This window comes from Panthera onca, chromosome D1 (assembly GCF_046562875.1).
Source record: "Panthera onca isolate mPanOnc1 chromosome D1, mPanOnc1 haplotype 2, whole genome shotgun sequence".
Taxonomy (NCBI): Eukaryota; Metazoa; Chordata; class Mammalia; order Carnivora; family Felidae; genus Panthera; species Panthera onca.
Window position 1 is genome coordinate 92,100,630 of NC_138348.1, and position 13,035 is coordinate 92,113,664.

The 13,035-nt window shown below is 44.1% G+C and overlaps 2 protein-coding genes across 4 annotated transcripts in view; one reads left to right on the plus strand and one right to left on the minus strand.

Moving 5' to 3' along the window:
• SIRAL1 (SIR2 antiphage like 1) overlaps positions 1-3,104 on the minus strand; it is a 48,670-nt gene extending 45,566 nt beyond the window's left edge. For both annotated transcript variants that reach the window (XM_060605190.3, XM_060605189.3), the window contains exon 1: positions 3,007-3,104. The gene's annotated coding sequence lies outside the window, so the exon portion shown is untranslated. The remainder of the gene's footprint in view (positions 1-3,006) is intronic.
• An 80-nt stretch (positions 3,105-3,184) lies between these two features.
• RPUSD4 (RNA pseudouridine synthase D4) lies at positions 3,185-12,781 on the plus strand. 2 transcript variants are annotated; one of them, XM_060605187.3, is made up of 7 exons: positions 3,185-3,388; positions 3,750-3,915; positions 5,942-6,143; positions 10,141-10,234; positions 10,310-10,454; positions 11,613-11,710; positions 12,229-12,781. In XM_060605187.3, the coding sequence occupies exons 1-7, from the start codon at positions 3,200-3,202 to the stop codon at positions 12,466-12,468; spliced, it is 1,134 nt and encodes a 377-aa protein (XP_060461170.2). In that variant the 5' UTR covers positions 3,185-3,199; the 3' UTR covers positions 12,469-12,781. The 2 variants fall into 2 exon arrangements, with proteins under 2 accessions (XP_060461170.2, XP_060461171.3); XM_060605188.3 differs by lacking the exon at positions 3,185-3,388 and adding an exon at positions 3,463-3,602.
• Positions 12,782-13,035: the final 254 nt, after the last annotated feature.

Here is a 13,035-nt window from a genome sequence, read left to right on the forward strand (position 1 = left end):
GGAGCTCCTGCTAATTGCTTCCTTGAATCTAAAACCATAAAATGATATCCACATACTTCCTGCTCTTGAGGGAACTGAATTGCTGGTTAATCTGCAACTAGCAAATCACTATTTAAGGAGCCAGAATCTACCTTCATGCCACTAATCAATCTTCACTTTGTGATATTTAAACACAAGTTCCTTTATTAGTTAGTCACTCTTTGTTTATATTTGTGAAATAAAAAGGTGACCATGTTCTTGCACAGCAGGAAATACCCTCAAAAATGAATTATCAAGTGCTTCTTTATATTTTTTTAAAAATTTCAAATGTTTATTTATCTTTGAGAGAAAGAGCGGGAGAGCATGCAAGCAGGGGGAGGGGCAGAGAGGGAGACACAGAATCAGAAGCAGGCTCCAGGCTCTGAGCTGTCAGCACAGAGCTTGATACGGGGCTTGAACTTACAAACAGTGAAATATGACCTGAGCGGAAGTCAGACACTTAACCGACTGAACCACCCAGGTGCCCCTCAAGTGCTTCTTTAAATGGTTACTTTGGGGGAACACATTATGACATATACCAAAATCTATGCAAAAAAGTCATGTTTGTACTCTCTAAGAATGAAGATACCACCACACCCCTCTAGTAGAATTTGCTTCCTTGTACTGAGAAAACAGTACAGACTTGCTTCCTGTCTGTACAGAAAGGAGGCAATATAGCATTAAGATACAATATAGCATTACAAAAACAAAAGACAGAAAATATATTTGCATAAGTTCTTGTATATGCAGAGAGCGGCTCTACTTTAAATGACCAAATGCCTAGACTCCTAGGAGAAGCATTAAGATCTAACTTCTGTACCCATATTGGCTAAAGTTGTACTGTGAAAACAAGCAAACAAACAAAACCTTTGAACTCTTCAAATATCTTACAGTTACAAAAAGAAAAACCTGAAAGTTCCTTCTTCAGAAAAAAAGTGACCAGTTTTTTTATTCTTCGGTATTACAGTTTGTACCTTGGGTTACCCTGAAACCCAAGAACACAAGCTCTGTTGTCACCAGCATTGACATCTGAGTTGGTTCTTCATTTGTTTCGTGCTACAGAATGCCAATTCTGCAAGAACAGGTGTCATTTCTTGAATGCCAAGCAGAGGTTAAGGCAGAAACAGCCCTTACACAAAATTATAAAAATACTATACTTAAAACAAGTTCATAATTAACACAAGGATCTGAATTTAAATCCTGACATCCATATTTCAGAGTCCTTGGAAAAGGAGGCTTCATGTCCCTAACTGAAATTAATAAAATTTGAACCTGCATCTGGAACATATCAGTAAAAGATAGTAATTCTCACCTTTTATAGATCTATGTCTTATGTCTTACCTGTAAATGTGAAGAAGAAAAAAAAAAAAGAAGAAAAGTTGTTTTCCAACCTCCCTCAGGATTCTTCAAATTCATATCGTGATCACCTGTCTTATTACAGAAACATACACAAGCCTTCCTTCCCATTCTTCATACATTTACTCCCACACTTCCATTCTTCAGGTCAAAAACTGACAGAAAGAAGACAATTCGAATGTTCAGACACATCTAACACATGTCTGTGATGCATGCAGCCATCTAAAGAATGAATATTTGTGAGTTTACTCTGTGCCAGATGTGGGTTTCACAAAGAAAACGTGAGCAATCCTCAAGGGACTCAGGCTTCAACAGCAGTTGCCAATGATACATCCTGACCTGTATTCAAAAGCAATTCAAACTCAAAGAACAGTACCGTGTAGGGGAAAAGACCACCGGATGAAGCATAACCTCTTTACTGATCGTCTAGACTAAAGTATCCCAGCTGATTTCCCTGCTATCAAAGCCTTCCTCTCTTTAATCTGTCCTGCATTCAACTGCCAGATTCATTTCTAGAATTCCAACTTCAAGGAGTCTCTCTACTGCTCAAGAAGCTTCAAACACTCAATACTTATCACATCTAGTTCAAACTCTTCTTCAACTTAAAGTTTTCCATAGGTTAGCTCCACTTACTTGTTCAACTTTATTGCACGCCCAATATGGCTCCCTTCTGCCCGTCCCTTTCGAAGGGGCGTAATCGCAAACCTAATTCCACTACCTATACCAACTCCTCAGGGAACCTTCATTCTAAGCAGTCTTAAAAACTGTGTCCTCTAGTGTCGGTACAGATCCATTGGTTTTCCAAACAGCTCTTCGGAACTCGCCACTAGGCTTCTTAACAAATGGCAGGTATGTCCCGAGATACTTTTCCCATTATCACCCCCAACCAGATGTCCATCTTTTCGGCCACCCCCGGGGTGAAGTCACAGGGAGTCGCTTACAGTTTGGGCATGAGAGTCCCAACACCGCACCTTGTTAAGAGAGGGAGAGAGGGTCTAGGGCGGTTGCAAAGTAGGGAGGGGAAAAAAAAAATGAAGGAAGCAGCAAAGGGAAAGGAAGGTGCGTGCTCTGTACTGTATTTTCAGTCTTTGGAAGGAGCAGGGAGAGCATAGGGGGAGAGGAGACTCCAAAACAAACAAACAAAAAATGAATTCTTGAAGAGTAACATAAGAAACTCAAGGTATTCCCTAAGGAGGAAATACGGGCTGGGGCCCCTGGGTAACGGCGGGGCTCCCCATCATCCCCGGGAGAGAAGGACAGGTTACAACCTGAAACAAAGAGGAGGTGAGGGGTGGAGAGGCTACAGAGATCCGGGCATCTCCGAAGGTCGAACGGCAAGGAAATGAGAGGTGACACGACGCGTCCCTCAGGGGACTCGCCGGACACCAGGGATGTGGTTGCCAAGAGGGACGAGGTAAGCGCCCAAGAAGGCTCTGGGGCGAGCGTTTATGGGGCATCGCTTCCACGGGGCGCGGGGGCGGGGAGGTGTTTGTGAGTGGGATCTTCTCGCAAAGGGAGAAACGGTTCCCAGTGCAATGCTCTCCGAGAACAGAAACCCCAGACTCGTGAAAACGTTAAAACGTTGATGAACCGGCATTTCCCAGCCCGAGCCTGGCTTCCCAACACACTCACCGAGTCTCCTCCAAACGCCACCGCTCCAGCTGCAGCTACCGGCCGGCGCAGCCGCACTCTGCGCGCACCGCCCCACGTGACTCGGCCGAGAGCCCGCCTCATGCTCACGTGATCCCGAGAGCCCGCCCATCCCCTCCTCCCCCAAGCCCCTCTTTCGCACGTGGTCTTGGCTCGCCCCTCCCTTTTTGACAAGATGGCGGCGCCCAGCTGTAATGCTCTGGGCCTTTGGGTGAGGGGTTCCGGGCAGTGTTTAGGGAGTCGTTTCATTCTCGCCTGCCAGCCATTTTGTTCCTCCGCTGCTGCGTCTGGGACTCTGAATGCCCAGAAGTTAGCGGAGAAACTCCGATCCCAGAAACAGGAACAAAAGACGAAGACGCAACCGGTGAGTTCGAAAGGACCACAACTCCCAAGAGGCAGTGCGTTAATTGGATTCCTGGGCTGGGAGTGAGGTAGGAGGGTCCTCTGACAGCTGTTAAGCAAATGTGGAGGACATGTGGGAGAATGGGGAGAAATGGAAAGGGAAGAGGTCTGTGTCTTCCTACGGGGTGTGTCTTTGGCTTCTGCCGGCCTCGCTCCTGAGCACTGCGATGGGACAAGTTAAGACAGACGCGCACCGCTGCTCTCAAATTATTCGGGGAAGGCGCGAGTCCAATGCAGAGATAGTCATTCCCAACCTAGATTCTCACCCAGGCTTATTGAAGATCTTCACCAGGCTTTTCCTGTCGCTCCTTCTCTCCCCGTAGGTGCCCACAAACCCTGTTCAGCGGAGAGTGCAGGAACTCGTGCGGTTCACACAGCAGCTGCAGCGAGTCCACCCCAACGTGCTTGCCAAGGCACTGAGCCGAGGGATTGTGCACCAAGACAAGGATCTCGTGGTCATCAATAAACCCTACGGTCTCCCCGTGCATGGTAAGGACCACGTGGGAAGGAGAGGGGTGCTGCTGGTTCTGTTTTCGCTACACCTATGGACAATTCGGACACATTACTTGTGGGGCTTCTTGAAGCCTTGCATTCAAAATAATTAAGCTTTGGGGGAGCACTCTGTAAGACACTACATATATATATATAGTTCTGTCTGAGGCACTACTGAGGATACTGGGATATATAGGTCAGTCCCTGCATTCCAAACATTTGGCAGTCAGCAGTGATATATGGAATGTGCTGTGTGTAGACCTCCACAGGGATTTTTATAGAGAGATACTAAGGCTGTGTGGTTCTTGTCTTCATGTTGTTTTCCATCAAAACTGAGAAAAAAGAAATGACATAAGAAAAAAACGGGACTTAATATATTAAGGTTCCCTTCACTTCCCCTTTCGATAGTGACACCACTATATTTTAGTCTTTGTTAACAATTTTCCCACTTTCACTAATTTTCATAAATACTGTTTGTATTTTCAGCCTGTAAATCTCTTATGGGTAATGTATTCTGATAGTTTATTACCTCTGTAAGTAGGAGTATTTCAATATAGTGGCTCTGAATTTGCTTCAGTTGTCTTTTTTTTAACCAGGTTGATTTAATGCACAATTTTGTCACATGATCCAGACAATAATTTCATCATTTAAGTCCAGATCAAGAAAAGCATTCTATCTTCATTGAACAAAGATCAGAAAATCTCAATCCAGGAGCCCAAAACTGCAGCATAAATCAGTCACCTACCTCAAGCCCTGAGTGGAGACAGAATAGCCTTAGACAAATCAGATCTTTTACTATGCATGGCAAGGATCAAATAGGGATCACCTAAACATGCAGAAACTCCAATCACAGAAACCAGTATGAAAACCGATAAGATAATGGAGCTCCAGCCAAAGCAGAAATTAAACTGCTCTGTAGACGGGCCTCCACTACTAAAAACATACTCAGGACCCACGCACCCACAAAGACATATATAAACCTGTGTAGAAGATAACTTTCTTTAAAGATGTCGTAGAAATTACAAAATATAGAAGATACTCATGTTGTTATAAAATTCAGGTGCCAAAAAATACATAATAAATTATGCATTCATAATATATTAAAAAGGAATTAAAAACCATATGAGGTGTGTGTGTGTCAGAGTATGCCTAACAAAACCCCAAGATGCCTAGAACTCGATGGACAATGAAATGTTTTTGAATAACTGTTGAATGTAGTTGTCTGAGACAGTTGGAGTGTGACCAATGGAGAGTGATAGGAAAAAAATGCACTTGGGAAAGGGATGTGCTGGAGGAAAAAGCATAGTTGAACTAGAAGAATGCTTTTTGGGGAGGTGTAGATAAAAGCATACAGAACGAATTAAGTCAGACATTGCCATGTGTTTTGTGTGTTTTCTTTTTCACTCTTGATCCTTCTCATTCCCCATTAGATAATTATTATACAGATATTTGCATTTTATAGATGAGAAAACTGCACCTTAGAAAGACTAAATAATCTGTTCAAGCTCAACGGCTACTTAGGCATAGAATAGTTGCGAGAAATGTCTCACGTAAAGTCCCATCTTCTTTACGGGAAGATGTGATGCCTGTAATACCCCAGAAGAGCTTCACAGTCTTGTATGTATCACTTGAGTTTACTTGGCAGAGTCTCAAGCCTTTGTTTATATAGTGAAATACCCGACTTCCTCATTTTGATTGCTGATTTTATTGCGAGTATTCAAGTAGGTTAATAAGTATATATATGTCTGAGGAGAAAGCCACATGCTCTGGGACATTGCTTCTCAAAGTTTAATACGAGTGTGAGTCACGTGGACATCTTGTTAAAATGCAGATTTTGATTTAATAGTCTGAGTTGGAGGCCTGAGATTCCTTCCCAGCAAGCTCCCTGGGCATCCTGATGTTGCTAGTTCCTGGCCCACATTTCAGTAATAAGGCTCTAGAAAGCACTGACTCTTTTCCCAAGCAGAGTTCTTTGGTGGGATCTTTTACTGGCCCCTAAAACCTCTGATTCTCCCCTTCTTAGGTGGCCCTGGGGTCCAGCTCTGCATCAGCGATGTATTGCCTATCCTGGCAAAAATGCTTCGTGGCCACAAGGCAGAGCCATTGCATCTGTGCCACCGGCTGGACAAGGAAACCACAGGTGTAATGGTGTTGGCATGGGAGAAGGAAATGGCACATCAAGTTCAAGAGTTGTTTAGAACCCGTCAGGTGGTAAAGAAGTACTGGTATGAAGCCCATCGCTGGTGGTAGAGTTGGTATCAATGAGGGCATCCTTTTATCTCTTTGTCCATTCGTACGGAAGGACCTCCTGTTAGGAGAAGGCACTGTGCTAGGACCTGTGGGCATATGAGGAGTGTAGGAAACAGACTAAGTGCTTAGCCTATTGGAGTCTGATAGAATAGTGGTTCCTAATTACGGTTGTACATAAAAATTACTGATAATTACACAAGTAACACATGATTTCGTTCCTGTGGTGAAATAATCAAAGATCAAGCAAAAAAAAAACTCCTGGAGAATCCACCCACTCTGTCATTCTAGTCCCTTCCCTTGGGATAGTTTGGTTTTTATTCCCCTGGTCCTCCCTCGATGCGTTTACGTACATGTCTAGTATATACAGTGTGATTGTGTGTGTGTATTACATTGTACAGTGTCCACTGTACTTTTATTATTTTTTTTAATGTTTATTTATCTTTGAGAAAGAGAAAGAACAGAGCACGGGCAGTGTTCTCATGAATCATGAGATCATGACCTGAGCTGAAGTTGGACGCTTAACCAACTGAGCCACCCAGGCATCTCTGCACTTTACTTTTCTCACTTAACTGTCTTGGAGATCTTTCCATGTTAGTACATTTAAGTTTACCTCCATTTTTTTTTTTTAAAGTTTATTCACTTATTATTTTGGAGAGAGAAAGGGAGAGAGAGAGAGAGCAAGAGAGAGAGAGCATGTGTGCACAAGTGGGGGGAAGGGCAGAGAGAGAGAGGGGGACACAGGATCTGAAGCCGGCTCCAGGCTTTGAGCTGTCAGCACAGAGCCTGATGTGGGGCTTGAACTCACCAACCGCAAGATCATGGCCTGAGCTGAACTCAGACACTTAGCTGACTGAGCCACCCAGGAGCCACACCTCCATTTTTTTTAATAGAGGAAAGATACATGAACAAAACTATAACCTACTCCTGTCCCCCATCTGCTGAATTTTCTTCCAGAGGCAACCAGTATTCTACTATCTTGTGTAAACTTCCAGAGTCATACCGGGCATGTATAAATGAATTATTATATGGCAATATATTTTGCACTGCTTTGGATCCTGCTTTTTTTCACTTGGGAAATATATCTGGGAGAGCATTTTGTGTGTGCTTTTAGTTCATTTGTATTTTTTTTAAAGTTATTTTAAATTTATTTTGAGAGAGAGTGCACAAGCAGGGGAGGGGCAGAGAGAGGGAGGGAGGGAGGATCCGAAGCAGACTCTGAGCTATCAGCAGGGAGCATGATGGGGGCTCACACCCACGATCCATGAGATCGTGACCTGAGCCGAGATCAAGAGTTTGAAGCTTAACCGACTGAGCCACCCAGATACCCCTGTGTGTACATTCTGAGCTCTATAGTATTCTGTTGTATGGCTATATCATAATTTCCTTATTAATGGATGTTTGGTTAACTTCCCATTTTTCTGAGCCAATTGCAAAAAATATGTGAGTATATTTTTAAGACAGATTCCTAAAGATGGAATTGCTAGGTCGAAACATTTAATATTCGAAAGTTACTACTCTTAGGTGGGCCAGGTTTTCCTCCCAATAGAGTAGTGAGTACCCACCTCCCCTTATAGCTGACCGACTCATTTTTCAAAGGTTTGCCACTCTGATGAGTTAAAAAAAAAAAGTTTTCTGTTTCCCGTGTACCAGCAATCTTATTGCCTGCATGTGTATTGGCTTCTCATGTTTATTGAGTTTCCTTTTCTGTGAACAAACTGTTTATTTCTTTTGCCCAGTTTCTGTTGGATTGTTTATTATTTTCTATTTGATTCATGGGTATTCTTTTTATCTTTTGGATATTAGTTCTTTTGGTGTTACAGATTTCGCAGCTACTTTGTAGTGTTGGGAGCCTTCAAAAAATCTCTGCTGAGGCCCACCCACAGAAGCTCCACAAGTGACTCTGATGAGGAATCAAACGTAAGAACTGCTGTACGAAGAGATTATAGATAATGGAGGAAGTTTAGCAGAGTAGCTCAGAGCTCAGCAAGATCTGTGTTCACCTGTCAGCTGTGCCATTTAACAGCGGGAGTCCTTAGGCAGGTTATGAAACTTCTCTAAGCTTTGTCTGTATATGAAAAATGAGAATAATAGAGTTGAGGAGAGAATTAAGTGAGACAATGCATGTAAAGCGTTTTGACCCAGTATGTAACTCATAGTAAAAGCTGAAAGGCAGAAAATTGAGGCTATTCTCATGCATATAAGTAATCCAGATGTTAAATCTATTAAAAAGTGTTATGCTATTTATGAAAATTGTTTATGAGAGTTTAGAATCACTAACCATTCTGAGGGTCGGGCTTCATGGAGGAATTGAAATCAGTTAATTGTGTCTTGATGAATGAATAGGATTTGAAAGACAAGATGGAGAAACGTGTTATAGATTGTACGAATGGTAGGCACAAAAGGGTAGAACATGCGGTCTAGTCTGGAGTGGGGAATGGTGACAGATAATGCTGGAAAGTTGACTGGAACACAGTTAATGCTGACTTTAAATATTAAATACCAAGTGCAGGAAGTAGGAGTTAGAATTAGAACATAGTAGGCAACCAATTAGTATTTGCTGACTTAACTGATAGTGACTTGTTACAGTTACTTGTTTGAATCTTCTAACTAAATTTCGAATTCCTTGAAAGCAGGGATTTTTGTCTTGCTCTTCTATACAGAACTAGTACCTACCTAAATCAATGCCTCTTTACATTCACTGAATGTGGAGTGAGCGAACATTAGTAATGTTAGGTCCTTAGGAAGAGTGAGCTAGCAGTTAAAACTCAGTCTAAGTGTGATAAACTATGTCAGAGAACAGCCCAAACTGCTACCAACCCAACATGAGGAGTCCAGGGTGTGAAATGTATGAGGGGCAGTCAGTGATAGGCCACCAAGTGCCCAGGAGGATTCCTTTGTGATTTACCTGAAAGATGCGTAAGCAAAGGGACAGATTAGAGAGTCTTCTACCCGTAATGAAAGGAGACCTCCAACAAACGTGATCTGGAATGGTTATCTCGTGGTGGTAGTTGCTTCTGTGACCTTGAGCACGGAGCACAGTTCCCCCGGTTTTGTGTATCTGGCAAATCCGGCAGGAGCAGATCTGTGAATTCGTTTACTTGTTCATACGCTTCACGTGCAGCCAGAACTTAGCCATCTTTTAAAAACCAAGATACATGGGGGCTCTGGGTGGCTCACTCGGTTGAGTGGCTGACTCTTGATTTCGGCTCAGGTCATGATCTCATGGTTTGTGAGTTCAAGCCCCACATCGGGCTCTGCACTGACAGTGTGGAGCCTGCTCGGGATTCTCTCTTTCCCTCTCTCTCTACCCTCCCCCATTCTCTCTCTCTTTAAAAACAAATAAATAAGCTGTAAATGGTAAACAAACAACAACAAAAAAAACCCCAAACAACTGGGATACCTGGGGAGCCTGGGCGGCTCAGTAGGTTAAGCATCCGATTCTTGATTTCAGATCAGGTCGTATGTGATCTTACAGTTTGTGAGTTTGCACTGTGCTGACAGTGCAGACTCTGCTTGGGATTCTCTCTCTCTGCCCCTCCCCTACTCTTTCTTTCTTTCTTCTTTCTTTCTTTCTTTCTTTCTGTCTCTCAAAATAAATAAATAAACTTAAAGATAATAAGAAAAACCAGGATACAAAACCATATTACCCCAGTTTTGTTTTAAACTATAAATATTCATTTTTAAAGGCTAGAATGAAAGAGCATGCTACTATGATAAATTTTCTATTGTTTTCTCCCAAATATTCTGTAATTAGTAGATATTAGTAATTAGTATATATGTAATATTACTTTGGTAGAAAAACGGATGTGTTTGTATCAAGCTCTCAGGCTAAGTGCTATGACGAGAGGTCATTTGGGATGGTCCCGTCTTAAGAACTGACCACAGAAGGTCCAGTGCTAATGCCTCTAGCCAAATCCGAGGAGTTTCCCCCTCACCTTGTGGCTTAAGTGAGGGTCTGTGTGTCACTCCCAGGGCCATCGCTGTGCGTGTCCCGGTGCCCTCAGCGGGAGTTGTGGATATCCCCATCGTTGAGAAGGAGGTGCAAGGCCTGCAGCAGCACTACAAGGTGGGTGAGCTGTGGCCCAGAGGGATGGGTTTTCTGCTCTTCCTTTGCGACATATCTTGATTTTTTTGGTTTCAGATGACGCTGTCCCCAGGCTACCGCATGGACAATGGGAAGATGGTGAGAGCACGAACGAGCCGCAACGCGCATGTAGCTGTGACTCAATACCAGGTGCTAAGCAGCACTCTGTCCTCCGCCCTCTTAGAGCTCCAGCCAATTACCGGTGAGGGGCCACTGTTGTGCAGTGGGATCGGTGGGACAGCGAAACCCCAGGGCCGCTCAGCTCTGTCCGGGGCCTTGTGCTGGACTCTGCCCTTCTTCTGAACAGCTGGTATTGTGGGAGGGCTGGGATTGTAGCTGGCATGTTTAAGAGTGTGCTTCTGGTGCTAATCTGAGGCTGGGAGCTCCAATGGGGATGATTGTTGTTTAAAAAAAAAGGAAAGAAAGAAAGAAAAAACACTAGGTAGCAGAGGGATATAATTAGTTCGGTTACATTTATTTAAAAATTTGCAAAAATGGTTTCTCAAAAAATTAAGCATAGAATTACCATTCGGCAATTCTCATGGGTATAAACCCAAAAGAATTGAAAGCAGGTATTCGAGAAGATACATGCACACCAGTGTTCATAGCAGCATTGTTTGCAGTAGCCACAAGGTGAAGTCAACCCAGATGTCCATGGACAAGGTGAATGGATAAACCAAATCTGGTCTATACATACGATGCAATATTATCCAGCCTTGACGAGGAAGGAAATTCTGACACGTGTTACAGCATAGATGAACTTTGTGCTAAGTGAAAGATGCCAAACACGGGAGGACAAATATTGTATGGTGCCATGTATGAGATCCCTAGAGTACTCAGATTCAAAGACCAAGTAGAATAGTGGTTACCAGGGGCTGGGGGAACGGGGGCAGGAATGGGGAGCTGTTGTTTAATTGGTTCAGAGTTTCAGCGTGGGAGGAGGAAGAAGTTCTGGAGAGGGATGGCGGTGATGGCTGCACAACCAGTGAATGTGCTCAGTGCCACAGAACCGCACACTTAAAAATGGCTAAACTGATACATTTTTTGTTCTGTATATTTTGCTACAGTGAGAAAATGTGGAAAGCAATACTATTTAGCATTATGTAATAAAGCTAAAAAAAAAAAAAAAGCCCAGGTTATATGTGGTGGAAGGGGAACCGTGGAGGGTGGAGAGGGGAATTTAGAGGCTCAACGGTATGTATAATGTTTGCTCCCTGGTAGCTTACAGTTTGTTGTTGTTCTTTATACTTCATTGTAGGTGTGGCTTTGCCGGTTTTACTGTGCTTTGATTTAACATGGTTGGAAGTGGTGGTATGGTTTCTGTCGCTCCTCAAGTTTTCTCTCTCTTTTTTTTTTAAAGGCATAAAACATCAGCTTCGAGTTCACCTGTCTTTTGGATTGGATTGCCCAATCCTTGGTGATCACAAGTACTCAGACTGGAATAAGCTGGCCCCCCAGGTGATACTGGTTTGACCCAAGGTGCAACAGATAAGGGGGAGAACTTAATGCTTTCCCCTTGTTAAGCCCTGAAGTGAGTCACCACAAGGCTGTGTAAGTTCCCGAGCTTATAGAGAAACAGCCACTGTTCTTATGGAGCTGTACCATCTGTTAGCAAAACCTTTGTGCTTTATTCCTTAGTCTCGGATTTTGTTAGGAGGTCGGGGGCAGGGGGAGCAGACTTTCTGAAGGCTCTGAGCAGCCTTTCACGCTATTGCTGAAGAGCTTTTTTATCTCTCGATGTTACAGCCTGTTCTCTAGGAAGACCAGAGCGTTGGCTGATATGAGCTTCTCTGGTGTGGTTTTTCTCTTACCTGGATTCTGAACCTTCCTGGCAATGTCCCTGACGGGCCGTCCACCACTGTGTCTTCCAGGGGAGTTAGTGTTGGTTCCTTTAGGTGGAAGGCCTCTGGCCCTGCGTGCTGCTCAAGGATGAGCCATTGGCCTGGCTCTCAAGAAGCTCTTTTGTCTTTGTACAGAAGCTGTCTGTCGGTACCCTGAAGAAGCTGGGGCTGAAACAGGCGAAGGCCCGCCACATCCCCCTTCACCTGCATGCCCGCCAGCTGGTCCTGCCAGCCCTGGGGTCCAGGAAGGAGGAACTCAACTTGGTCTGCAAGCCTCCTCGCTACTTTCTGTGCTCCCTGAGACGTCTGGACTTACGGATGCCAAGTCAGGATCAAAGTGGGGACGATGAAGCTGGACGTCTGAGAGCACAGTGAAGACCCTTGGGCAGTTTGGCCCCTGAATTCTTCACTGTTTAGTGGACTCTGCTAGCTTCTCGTCGGAGACAGACTCCAGAAGGGTCAGGTGCTATAAGTGGAAGAAACCCAGCTGCTTCTGGGCTTTTACCGGACACTGAATATTTACCAATGCTCTGGCCATTCTCTGGAAGAGCTTGCGGGAAGTCTCCCTGCCAAGATAGAAGAGAGCCCAGGACCGGGCCGATTGGGTCAGTGATCGGAAAAGGAGAACTACGGCACGGAATCTGTGCTCAGACACTGGTTACGTCCAACAATAAAGTTCTTGATCTATCGGGAAGGTTCCTGTGTTTGGAAAGAGCATATAATGGTTCTCTGATAGATTCAGAAGCAGTGAGTTACTGTCCTCATGGACAAATGGAGCAGAACCTTTCTGCTCCATTTGCTTAGTCTTGCATTTTGTAGGCCCGTGTCCTAGAATGCAGGGCGCTCTGCTGCTGGAGCCCAGGAGCCTTGCTGCAGGAGTGACTGGAGCCTGCGAAGGGGTGTTGGATAAGCAAGAAAAGCAGATGTAAATGGCAGGCGAGG

Coding starts and splice junctions, on each gene's coding strand:
- RPUSD4 (XM_060605187.3), top strand. CDS start 3,200: ATGGCGGCGCCCAGCTGTAATGCTCTGGGCCTTTGGGTGAGGGGTTCC. Junction 3,389..3,749: donor AAAAGACGAAGACGCAACCG/GTGAGTTCGAAA, acceptor CTCTCCCCGTAG/GTGCCCACAAACCCTGTTCA. Junction 3,916..5,941: donor CTACGGTCTCCCCGTGCATG/GTAAGGACCACG, acceptor TCCCCTTCTTAG/GTGGCCCTGGGGTCCAGCTC.